The sequence below is a fragment of the Myxine glutinosa genome, chromosome 7 (assembly GCF_964187855.1).
Source record: "Myxine glutinosa chromosome 7, kmMyxGlut1.1, whole genome shotgun sequence".
Lineage (NCBI taxonomy): Eukaryota > Metazoa > Chordata > Myxini > Myxiniformes > Myxinidae > Myxine > Myxine glutinosa.
The window spans coordinates 125,783,485-125,796,278 of NC_136267.1; the positions used below are offsets into that span (position 1 = coordinate 125,783,485).

Genomic DNA, 12,794 nt, shown 5'->3' on the forward strand with positions numbered 1-12,794 from the left:
GTTCTCAGGAAGGATGGCGGCATTATTTTGCATTGCAGAAACGGGCATGCGCTGCTGGCCTTCCAGCTTTCGAGGAGGGAGGGAAGGTTGAACAGGCAGCAGACAATTGAGCTCGGTCATCACATTCTGAAAGCCCACATTTACAAGGTATGACTAGATTACCTTGACCCACTGAGAAGGCATCACTTCAATCATTTTAACAAGAATCACATTCTTAGGTGAAACTTCCATTTTGAAGTCGGTGCTTTAATTTTCAAACTTTTTCCCCACACTTTTTATCCCTTTAATAATCCCTGCAGTCAAGAATGTAATATACTTTTGGCGCACTAGTAGATCTTGTTGGCGGTATGTACAAAGGCGAACGGCACTTCTTTTATGCAAACAGAGTTGAGATCCAAGAGAGAATAGAGTGAAGATACAGAGAGGGAAGACGGGCTATTTCATGTTGCTCGTTTTTTTTGTGCAGCTGCAGCTGCAGTTCAATTTCCTCAGCAAAAGGCCTTTTGAGATTCCGCAGCCTAGACTGTGCTCTTTCATCTCCTCAGATCACTCCGACTGCTCTTTGGCAGTGCTTGTTGAAGTTCAAGTATGAATAGCTCTACAGGGGATGCTAAATTGCCTTGGAAAGCTTAATATTTGTCATCTGGAAGCAATTGCAAAACCTCTAATTGGAGTCGCTTGGCAACGTCATGTAAAAGATTTTTTTTTATACCTTTTGTTACCGAGTGCCCAATGTAAGCTCCTTCTGGGGTCTTGTTTGCTCTTGATCTGCAGGGATTGAGTAAGAAACTCGGCATTTCTTCAAGTATCCTACAAAGCCTGTGGGTGGCCTACAGTGCAGACGGCCTATCTACAGCCCTGGCTTCACTCCGTAATCTCTACACCCCAAATGTCAAGGTATGCGACCGGTTCTGACCTGGCTGACCGCAACTCTATCACATTTTGGGCCTTGCGTGGTGAGAGCGCACTCGACTCCAAGGGAACATCAGCACCTGCAATGCCATTCCAAGCAGATAATTTTTTTGGAAGTCTGTCTAAGCAAGTGAAGGCTGATTTGGATGAAAAGTGCAGGTTAACAGGGAGGTTCAAAGAGCATTTGGTGATCTTCAGGAATGCTTCGATGCTTTGGCACTTTGAGCTCGTTAAGGGTGTAGTACTGGTGAAAATTGAGAAAACTACATAGGTACCTTTGAGAGGCCTTTACACAAAAACAAAGTCAAGTTAATATCTAATTTTCAGTTTTTGTTGAAAGATATAATCTTGGCTTTAACTCAGACCAGTTTCAACGCTTCTTTGTCATATTACATGCATATAATTTGCATAAATTAGACCGTCAATAAAAAACAAGGAAAAACAAAGAACACATTTCTACTTCTATCTTCTATGTCACCTATCGTTCTTTTCACACAAAACTTGGTACATGTATTATACATGTGTTACTCTACTACCTGATGAGAGGATTTTGTGAAATTATGTCAAATGTTCACTAATTAGCTAATTATGCCAATTACCAGATAAAACTTGGTTGTCCTTCAATAAATCCACAATGGCTACTCCTATAAACAAAAGCCTTCATCATTTTAAAGGAAGTGATATTCTGAATATCCTGTCCAAATTTCAGCCCAAAAGAATGATGCAAATTTAAAGTTATAACAAATTTCATGCAAAATATTATATTGAATTGAATTGAAATTTGAATTTTTCAATAATTAGGGGTACTTCTATGACCTCTAATAGCAAGATTCTTGTTTATAAGACTATAAGGAAACTGTTCAGCTAAAAAAAAATCTAAAAAAAAATCACCTGTTCACCAGTACTACACCCTTAAGGGGGGCTGTAGGACTGTGACAAATATCAGCATGGTAGCAAGGTCACAGGATTAGGCTGTATTGGGATTTGGCTTACTGAGATGTGTATCGCTGCCAGGTGAGTCGTCTCCTTATTTTGGCCGGAGCTGATGCGGACTATCGTACGGAGGCCCTGGGCAGCGCCCCATTGCTCTGTGTCTTCAGCCACCTTGGCTATGAGGTGAAGCATGTACAGTAGTTGTTTTTGTTTCTTCATGAAAACTTTTTCAATATCTTTTAACAGTTTGATTGTTGATTGTTTGATCGCATTCCATAACAGCATAACAGAGGGTTCACTCAATAAGCGGTCCACAGCTTTGAACCATTTATCAAAGGGAAGCACAACTGCCTGGCATAGTGATGTGCTTAAATTAAAACGATGAATTGGGGGAAAAATTCAACAACATCAGATCTGATTAGTATCATTCCCTTTTTCCACATGCACCATTAAGTGACAAATACCACCTTGGTTAATTGTATTATTTATTTATTTTTGATCTGTCGCATCTGATCTGTGATTGGCTGTGCGATTGTTTTTTCATGACTCCATTGCCTTGCACCATTGTTCCTCAATATAATATTGGATGCCTCATCATTTTGATTCGTTCATTAATCATTGTTAATGTTTGCTTGAAAGTTTTACAGTTTAGAATGCATTACAATTAGACACTCAAATAACATATACGGTACAATTCCTTGATTCAAGTTCCTAGCATTACAACAGCTTCCGACATCCGATACGTCTACTCGTGTAAGAGCCAGGACTATCATGGAGAGCGACATTCTGATCACAAAAGAGACCGAGTTATTCTTCATGTTGTATGTCCTGGAACATTTTTACCCTGGTAATTCCATTTTCATTCCATGTTGCAGCTCAGACAAAATCAGATTGTAAGGTTACTGTTGTTGTTGTTGTTTTTGTTGTTGAGGCTTTGTGGTTATCCATGCAAAGGAGGAAACAGAGCCAATCGATGAATAATAAATATGGAGGTTAAAAGTGTGAAAAAAGAAAAGAAAAAGGAAATACCAATATCTACCCAAAACGTTTAAAGACTACAAAAAACAGCCGAACATCTGTTTCCTCGTATGATATAAGACATTGATCTTGCAGCTTAATTAATGTAATAACATGAAGTTACAAATATCATTAAAAGTTCCTTTTTTCTAACCTATTTGTCAAATAAATCATCTTCAAAGAGCTGCAACTGTCAAGTCACTTTTTTCACTTTTTACGATATTTCAGAATTTGTCCGAAATAACCCCAGTGGTACGTACATCCGTTAACTCTTAATTACCGTGCGTTCTGACATACCGTGCACTCTGACGGGCTTGATTAAACCTTACTATCATTCAACATATGATTAGGAGATGTTTTGGGGTCCCTCATTGTCAATCACACTCAACCCAAACAAAGCCAATGGAAATCTAACGCAACAAACCTAGGCATTATTTAATCAGCAGAGGCCTACAGGCCAAATGTGTTAGGCCCACCAGAAAACCAGGATGGCAGCCATATTTCGTCTCCATGCTATCGGTGGTGGAGTCAAGCGACAGATGAGTGAGTGTGGTCTGACTAACGGGTGCACATTTCAAAAATAAACCCCCACCAATAACAACAACAACAACAACAATAGCAACTTGAAGTTATTGGCGCAGGTAAAAACTGAAACCCTTGAAACAGTTGTGTTCAGTAGTCATGTGCTCAGGAAAAAATTCTAACCAAGGTTAAAGACTTTTACCCTCTGACAGGTGGTATAATCACATGGGTTTATAGGAAGCTCATTGTTTGGAGGCTTACACAGGTGTGACATTAAAGCTGATGCAGCATTAGTATCTACAATACGACAATATGTATATTGGCTGCAGGACATGGTGAGTTTGCTGCTTGAGATGAAGGCAGATCTCAATGCTGTGTCGGACAGTGGAATGTCCGCTCTATGCTATGCTGCTGCAGCTGCACACTTACCCATCGTTATGATGCTTCTGCGAAAAGGAGTGAAGGTAATCAAAGCTTCATTTTATGAGGAATTAATGTTATTATCAGTCACAGCTTTAATAGAGCTTTGTGGAGACAAAGGATGATGTCTGTCTGTCCATTTCCTATCTCTTCTCTCACCGTTTCACCCACCGTCACCAAACTTAGTACATATCATTTAAAATGTCTTACATTTATGCTTGCGACAACTATATTTACTTGCGAATTCTCCATTTATTCCATTCAGCCCAATGAAAGTAGACTTTACTCAAAGTATTCACCATACTGAATGACATCACGGCATTTTAGTTGGCGTGACTTCCGGTGCATTCCACAGACGTTTGTTGTTATTATATAGTCCTCCCATCCTATCAAATTATATCACCCGCCTTTGACTAGTATATTAGCTAGTAAAGAACAATCTGGCCTGGGATGTTGGATAGATGTGTTCAACTAAGTTTATACAAGGAACCTTGGTGCAGGAGGACATTCGGCCCATCATGCCTGCATTGTACCAACCCCAGAAACCATCACCCATCTACACGCAAGTTACCTACAAGTCCTGCCAATATCCATGTACCCCTTTATCTCGAATGAATCTGGGTACCTACCTAATTCCAATTGAAACCTATCTACTATTTCTGTTCCTCCCTACCTTTATAGAGAGAACATTCCATGCCTTAACTACTCTCTGACTGAAAGACCCCTAACTTATTGCTGTCCTACATCTCATCTTCTTTTCCTCTTAGGCTATGCCCCCTGGATCTCGATATCACCATGAAATGGCCCCCTCAAAACCCAGATCTCAATATCAGATAAGCTCTATGGGATGATCGAGGAAATCAGTAAGCCATGTGTGTCGGTGGCCTTGAATGCCATAGGCAAAGAGGTTGGAGGGCAATGCAAGGTATCAGACTTTCTCTTGACATATTAAAAAAAAAAAAAAAACACCTATAGAGGCCATTTTTCCCCGCAAGCGGGGGTTGGCCTTTTTCGGGAACCGTGGTTGTTGTTGTTTTTCGGTCCCCTTTTTGAAGCAATGTTTTACGGCCGGATGCCCTTCCTGAGGCCAACCCTTTTTGCCTCCTTTAACGACAAACAGGGAATTACCAGTGAACTGGTCCTCAATTAGCCGACCTCGGAAGGATGACAGGCTGAGTCAACCCCCCTGGCGTTAATTCAGCGATTGACCGGGATTCGAACCCAGGATCCTAGGATCCTAAGCTGACACCCGAGCCGCTAGCCCAACAATTTCTCTTGACATATCTCGAGCAATAATTGATAGATGGTCCTGACTTTTATCTGAGATTCAGGGCCACCATCCCTTTTTCGAAGAGGAGCAGCAGCATGTTCAGGGTCGAGTGACCAGGCCAGAAACCAATGTGATGGCCCTTGCCATTGGAGAGAAAAAGGATTGGATGTCAACTGTGATGATTGATTCATTGACTTTGTTATAATTGGTAGTAATCGGCCTCGGTGTCGTTAAGAGGATCTGTTTTTGTGTATTTAAAGAGGTTGGCTGACTTCCAAGTAAACGGAAGGCGACCTCGGGCAAATAATAGGTTGAACAGAGCAGAAAGAGGATATGCAAGAGTGGGAGGACAAGGCCTTGATCTTGCCCAGGCCTGTCATATAATTCGAATTAGAGTTTGGGTTGCCAGAGACCTCCCCACCTTCTCAGGTGAGAAAGACATAGTTCCCAGCACAATTGAGTGTGAGTGGGTCAAGTAGGAATAGGGAGTGGTGCATTGGGTGCGCAAAATTTGAAAGCAGAGTTAAGACTGCGGGCCTTCTCACAAACAGTCAATTGTGGTGCCATTTGTGGTGAAGGAATGGATGGAAGGGAACAGACACAGACTTGACAACGTGTCATTACCACTTTGAGGTGCCTAATAAAAGGTGAAATGTGTTGACGGCTAATAGTGAATTTACATTTGACAATAAACAAAGATAGTAGAAAATGCAACTTATCTTCGTAGTTTACATCCACTTTAAAGAGCACAATCGCTGCCATATGAGCGATACTGGTGCTTTATGCTCTTCTGGAGGCAGTTAGCAAATCATTTTGATTTTTCAATCAAACTGTTTGTGATTAATAACATTGTAAGCCTTGGAATACTGCTCTCCCCTCTGGGCTGGTGCTCCTGCCTCGCACCTAGCTCGTCTTCACGCTCTTGAAACCAAAGCGTTCAGAATCATTGGAATCTCCCGCGATGAAGCTAACTCCAAGGGCCTTTCACTTAATCACCGCAGGCAGGTTGGTGGTCTTTCCGTCTTCTACCGACTCCTCTCTGGCCTTGCCCCCCCCCCCCCCCCAGCTCTCTCTGGGCTCTGTTCCGCAAATATTCCTACAGGTCGCACAAGATCTGCCTACAACCCTCTTATGGTTAAACTGCCAAAATCAAGACTCTCTGCTCACCTTCACTCCTTCATTCCTCTTTTCTCCCGCCTCTGGAACAAACTCCCTCACTCTCTTCAATCCCACTCCTCCCTCCAGGTCTTTAAAACAGCTGTTCACCACCATCTCTTAGCTTCCCCCATCCAAAACCTTGATCTTTTCTACCCCCGCTAATTTCACCCCAAATCCACTTTTTTGAAATACCAACTTCTGTCCTGGAAGTCCTTGGTGTCCTTGTGTTTTATACTTCTCCCCCCCCCCCCCCCCTTCCCACGCCTCGTCCCCCCAAGCCCGCTCCCTCCCACACATCTCCCTGCTCTCAAATGTTGTGTTTGTGTGCTTCCCCTTCTCTCCGCATCTTGTATTCCGCTCCCTCTTTTTATATATTTTGTTTGTCTGGTTGATTTGTTTGTGAAATAAATGTTAGCTCTTTGACGAGCCTCGATTCGGTATACAAAAAAAAAAAAAAAAAAAAAACTTAGAAAATCTTAATGAAAACAATTAATGCTTTTAATTTAAATACGAGTCAGTGAAAATTACCCCGATCTCCTTCAAACTTATTGTATTCATTTACTGGAGATTTTTTCCTTCATAACATGTGATTAATTTGGTTCAGTGTTTTATATGATTTAATAAGTGTATTTGATTTCTTACAAAAGGTGCTTAAGTATATAAAACACTTAAAATGTGCGTCGTTGTTGTGGGAAGTTGATTTACTATTTGTTTTCAGGGCCATTCACAATTATGTTGCGGAGGTAGTGCACTTACCTTCAAGATGTCTAGTCCTTGTTGTTCTAGTCGTTTGATTCCCGAGCCGACTATATGCTGCCAGCTTGTTGCTTCACATGAGGTCGGGCATTACAGCACAAGGTACACCTTCCCTCAGATGGACGTTAAGATTTAAGTTGGGTGTGCTGTCTGCTATCATTATGTGGTGCGTGTTATCGATATTCTTTCTGGAAGAGTACGTTAGTTACTGGCAGCACCCTGGATAAATTCGAAATTCCTGTTAAGATTGACTCCCGTTGAATGTCTGTTCTGGCCATCCAGTTCATGAGAAACTTGCCCCCAATAACTTTCCACTCGGACGACCCCATAAGAGATGGGTATGATTGGGGCTGTTAAAGAAGCAGTAGGTGGCAGTTGATGTAGGTTGTTATTATTCATCCAGTTGAGCTAAAACAGTAAAAGTTTATAATTGAAATCAGCTGGACTTACCAGTCAGTAGAGCCACATCAACATCTGCCGTGACCAAGGTGAGTGGATTTTTACCGAAATCTCGGCCTTACTAACGAGTAAGTCCAGCTGTTTTCAATTATAAACTTTTACAGTCGGTGGTAGCGATGGCCACTTTTTTTAAAAATTATAACAAGTGTAAAAACTACTTTTTTCACACCTCTCTGAAAATTGAAAATATTTATGGAGTCATTTATATTTCAAATTTAATCCTGATATCTATTCGGTTTCATCGAAGAACATCACTGATGTTGAATCGGGAAAAGAAAGGCACGGCTTTATTTATATAAAAAAATGAAATCCTGACAACATTGCTTTTCAAGATCCCTCTATTTTAGCTCATTGTAGTTTGGAAGAGAAGGAGGTTAAAAGAAGAAGGATTGGAAGAGGATAGAGAAGATCTAAGATAGAGGGAGGCAGCTGGATGCGGGGTTGCTGCACCTGTCTGGGCAGAAGAATAAAGCAGCAAGGAGAGCTGTGGATAAGGTGAGGAATGATATGGAAGAGGAAGTGTACAACAAGTTGAAAGAGGATAGTGTGAGGAAGATGATCTATAAATTGGCTCGTGGCAGGGACGAAGATAGCAAGGGCATGAAGGGGGGTGGGGGAATCAAGGATGGCGGCTGGAGTCTTGTGACAAAGTGGCACGGTATTGATGGTGTGGGAAGAATATTTCAAACAGCTGTCGAACTGGGAAGGAAGCAACGGTGAGCTGGAGATACCGAGTTATGTGGAGGGGAGCATGAAGGTGATGGATATCACGGACGAGGAAGTGTGGATGGCATTGAAGAGGATGAAAAAGGGAAGGGCGCCAGGCATTGATGAGGTGTGTGCACAGAGATGATAATTGCAGCGATAGAATTTGGATTCAGTTGGATGAAGAGGTTATTGAATGTACGTATGTATGAGAGAGGGTTTCAATTCTGGGGGAGTGGAGGGCAGGGTTAACATGGAAGGGGAAGGGCGATGTTCAAGATCCGGGGAAGTAAAGGGGCATTGCACTCCTGCGTCATGTCATTAAGGTGATGGAGATGGTTCTGGACGGGAGGATGAAGAAGAGTGTGGAGAAGGAGATCGGAGAAGAGCAGCAGGGGTTGAGAAAGAGTAAGGGACGACGGATGGGATGTTCACCCTGAGACAGCTGGTGGAGAAGAGGTTCGAGGTGCAAGATGAAATGGCATCGGGATTTGTGGATCTGGAGAAGGCCTACGACAGTCCCGAGAGAGAAGGTGATGGCGACACTGAGATGGATGGGAATGCCGGAGGCAGAAGTTAGGTTGGTGGAATGGAAGTACAAGGGAACGAAGGGAAGAGTTTTGGTTGGTCCTGGGATGTCGGAGAAGTTCAATGTGAATATCATTTTGTGGCAGGAAAGCTCTCTCAGACCCTTTCTTTTTATCATGGTGATGGAGCTGGTATGCAGGAAGGTAAACATGAGATATTCTGAGGAGTTTATTGTATGCGGACGATCTGGTTGTTGTGGTGGAGAGTGGGCGGGAGATGCAGGAAGTACTGTTGGAGTGGAAGGAGGAATTTGAGAAACATGGGCTGAAAATTAGTATGGAGAAGGCTGAGATGATGTGGGTCTGGCAGCAGAGAGGAGAAATGAATACCAGGGTAGAGGGGAAGGGGATTAGACAAGGAAATAGGTTTGAGTATCTTGGGGGAACAGTGACCGGGGATGGTAAGTCAGAGGCAGTGGTGCGGAGGAGGATTGAGGTGGTTGCTTGAAGGGTGTAATGGAAGGCAGATATATTTCAAGAAGATTGAAAGGAAAGGTTCTGATGTCGTGCACAATGCCGGCCTACCTTTTGGTCTGGAGACGGTGGCACTGACAGAGAGACAACAACAGAGGCTGCAGGTTTGCGAGAACAACTGGGTCAGGAAGATTGCAGGAGTGAAGAAGGTGGATAGAAGGAGAATGGATGGACTGAGGGAGGAGATTGATGTGCAGATTGGCTTAACGGGGAGATTTGTGAAATGCCGGATGAGATGAGCTGGAGGCTTGGTGCGGATGGGGGAAGAGAGAATGGCAAAGAGAGCGGATAGGTTGAGAGAACAATGTAGGAGGAAAAGAGGTAGACGGCGGTTGAGATGGGAGGATTATGTGAAGAGGGATATCAGTAAGGTGGGGGTGTGAAGAGGGAGGATTGTGTGAAGAGGGATATCAGTAAGGTGGGGGTGTGCAGAGGGGGGATTGTGTGAAGAGAGATATCACTAAGGTGGGGGTGTGAAGAGGGAGGATTGTGTGAAGGAGGGATATCAGTAAGGTGGGGGTGTGCAGAGGGAGGATTGTGTGAAGAGGGAGCATTGTGTGAAGAGGGAGGATTGTGTGAAGAGGGAGGATTGTGTGAAGAGGGAGGATTGTGTGAAGAGGGAGGATTGTGTGAAGAGGGAGGCTTGTGTGACAAAGGGAGGATTGTGTGACAGGGAGGATTGTGTGACAAAGGGAGGATTGTGTGACAAAGGGAGGATTGTGTGACAAAGGGAGGATTGTGTGACAAAGGGAGGATTGTGTGACAAAGGGAGGATTGTGTGACAAAGGGAGGATTGTGTGACAAAGGGAGGATTGTGTGACAAAGGGAGGATTGTGTGACAAAGGGAGGATTGTGTGACAAAGGGAGGATTGTGTGACAAAGGGAGAATTGTGTGACAAAGGGAGGATTGTGTGACAAAGGGAGGATTGTGTGACAAAGGGAGGATTGTGTGACAAAGGGAGGATTGTGTGACAAAGGGTGGATTGTGTGACAAAGGGAGGATTGTGTGACAAAGGGAGGATTGTGTGACAAAGGGAGGATTGTGTGACAAAGGGAGGATTTTGTGAAAAGGGAGGATTGTGTGAAAAGGGAGGATTGTGTGACAAAGGGAGGATTGTGTGAAGAGGGAGGATTTTGTGAAGAGGGATATAAGGTGGTCAAGGTAAAGCAGGAGCTTCGTCCCATCGGACCTCACCCCTTATAAAGGGAAGAGCAGGAAAACAACAAAAGTGATGACTATATTTCAAAAGAATAGAATGAAAATTAACTGAGTGGAATTTTTGATATTTGAATGCCTTTCAGATTTTCCCCTGTTGAAAGAGTATATCCGTCCTCAATCTGGTTTCTGGTTTCTGGTATCTGGTTACTTGTTTTGAATGTCTGCTGATACTGGAAAATTTGGAATTTCACTTTTGGTGTCCCTCGGTCTTGGATTTTGCCATCATCAGTCAAATTTTGTACGATGAAATTGCACAAATTCTACCATGGATGAACTGAACGTTCTTTTCCTTGTCATTCTCGCGAGTGAAGATGTATGTGAAAGTATACAAATGAGAAAACAAAACAAACATTTCATTATATTTTATCAGAAATTGAATATTGCATATCGATGGATGGGACGCCGGGACGGTGTCTTTTCCTGTACCGGCATTTGGAACATTATGTGGTCATACTCATACCATTCTTCAGGTTCTGGTGAGGTCTGCTAAAAGCTGTGGATGTTTATAGCTGGTGAAAAGTCGTGTAGTGTCCAAGATTGTTTGGATCTGGTGTACTGGAGGAAACGATCATCTTTCTTCATGGAGTGGCATTTATTTACTTATGTACGTTATGTTATAAATTGTGAATGGCCCGTAAAGGTTTTGTGTAAGTAACAATTTTAGTGTCATTCTACTACTACTACTACTATTACTACTACTACCACTACTACCACCAACTTGATTGGCCCAATTAATCCCACCTCGTGGAGTAGGCCGTACGAGGTTTTTCTCTCCACACGCCTTTCTCCCAGGCTAATCCTATCTCTGTAACCCCACCTCTCATATCCCTTTCGATCACTTCCTTCAACCTCAGTGTTCGTCTGTCCCTTCTCCTACCAACGTAGGAGACCAAGGACAAACAAAACACAAGTACAACGTACAAACAAGCATCAAAGACCTATCAGACTAAATACTCCTCTCCTCCTGAGAACATGCCAATGCAGACGTGCCCTATTATCAAATGCAGATGGGTTGTGCAGACCTATTACCAATGCAGACCTGCCAAGCTTCAAATTATGTTTATAAAATTTTAAATATTTTAATTTAAAATTCAGGCATGAGAAATTCACTTGTTTCCATTGATTTCCATATTTTCTGAATATCTAATCCCTTTTGGAGATTCATGTGAATGACTGGTAATACGATATGAACTGTGTTAAGGCCTTTGTATCATAACATTTGATTTGTGATACTTAGGCCGGATGCCCTTCCTGGCGCCAACCCTTAGTCGCCTCTTACGATGCGCAGGGATACGGTGTACCTATTCTAAACCGGGGTACACATCGGGATCATTCATCCCAGCAAGCTGGTACTCAATTTGCCGACCTCGGAAGGATGACAGGCTGAGTCAACCCCCCTGGTGTTAATTTAGCGATCGACCGGATGTGTGTGTGTGTGTGTGTGTGTGTGTGTGTGTGTGTGTGTGTGTGTGTGTGTGTGTGTGTGTGTGTGTGTGTGTGTGTGTGTGTGTGTGTGTGTGTGTGTGTGTGTGTGTGTGTGTGTGTGTGTGTGTGTGTGTGTGTGTGTGTGTGTGTGTGTGTGTGTGTGTGTGTGACACCGGATGTGTGTGTCGCCATTTTTCTCTTCAATGGAAATAATAGAAAATAAATAAATAAAACACAGTGGAGTGAAATTGAAAAATATATCCTCAAATTACCTTTTCAACAAATGTTTCTGAGTTAGCACATATTGCACCAGCGGTGCATTGCCTCAAACAGGAAACCATGATTGTCATGGGGCCCGCACGGTGGGGAAAATGGCCTTAAAACGATCATTCATTCATATTCATTCAATTGAGGCTACGTACAACAAGAGTGTTACAAAAGCTTACCGATATCTGCACGGAAATTATAAAATACAATTGTAATTTACACATTTGGCTCAGCTTCACCGTGGGTGACGATGCGATTGCCACGGCGTTGTCACACCTTCACTTACGTTAACACATAACTTGCCAATCGATGCTGCACTTCCCCTTTCTGACACTCGTTTTATAACCAGTGCTGCAATCGGGCAAAATGTTCCCTCATTCTTGCACAGAATGGTCAGGTATCCATATAATGCACACATATAACAACATGATAAAAAAAACATACATGATTTACATCACCAGCCTCTCAAAAAAATAACCAAGTTCAAGTACAGAAGCCATGTGGAAAAACGTATGTTGATGATCACTTCAAGATACTGAGCAGAATTGAGGCCAAAAAGGAAATAATCAATTCAGCCAATTACAAATATCCACGTAACAGTCGTAACTGATATATATATATACACAACAGGCCTAACAGGCGTGTTGTACGTAAGGCCATTTTCCCTGCT

At 42.8% G+C, this 12,794-nt stretch overlaps 1 protein-coding gene across 4 annotated transcripts in view; it reads left to right on the forward strand.

Annotated features, from left to right (window-relative positions):
* LOC137431634 (protein TANC2) overlaps positions 1 to 12,794 on the forward strand; it is a 384,138-nt gene that overhangs the window by 294,441 nt on the left and 76,903 nt on the right. For all 4 annotated transcript variants that reach the window (XM_068123171.2, XM_078782260.1, XM_068123170.2 and 1 more), the window contains 4 exons: positions 39 to 147; positions 775 to 897; positions 1,927 to 2,028; positions 3,714 to 3,848. In XM_068123171.2, coding sequence (XP_067979272.2) covers positions 39 to 147; positions 775 to 897; positions 1,927 to 2,028; positions 3,714 to 3,848 — 469 coding nt within the window. The remainder of the gene's footprint in view (positions 1 to 38; positions 148 to 774; positions 898 to 1,926; positions 2,029 to 3,713; positions 3,849 to 12,794) is intronic.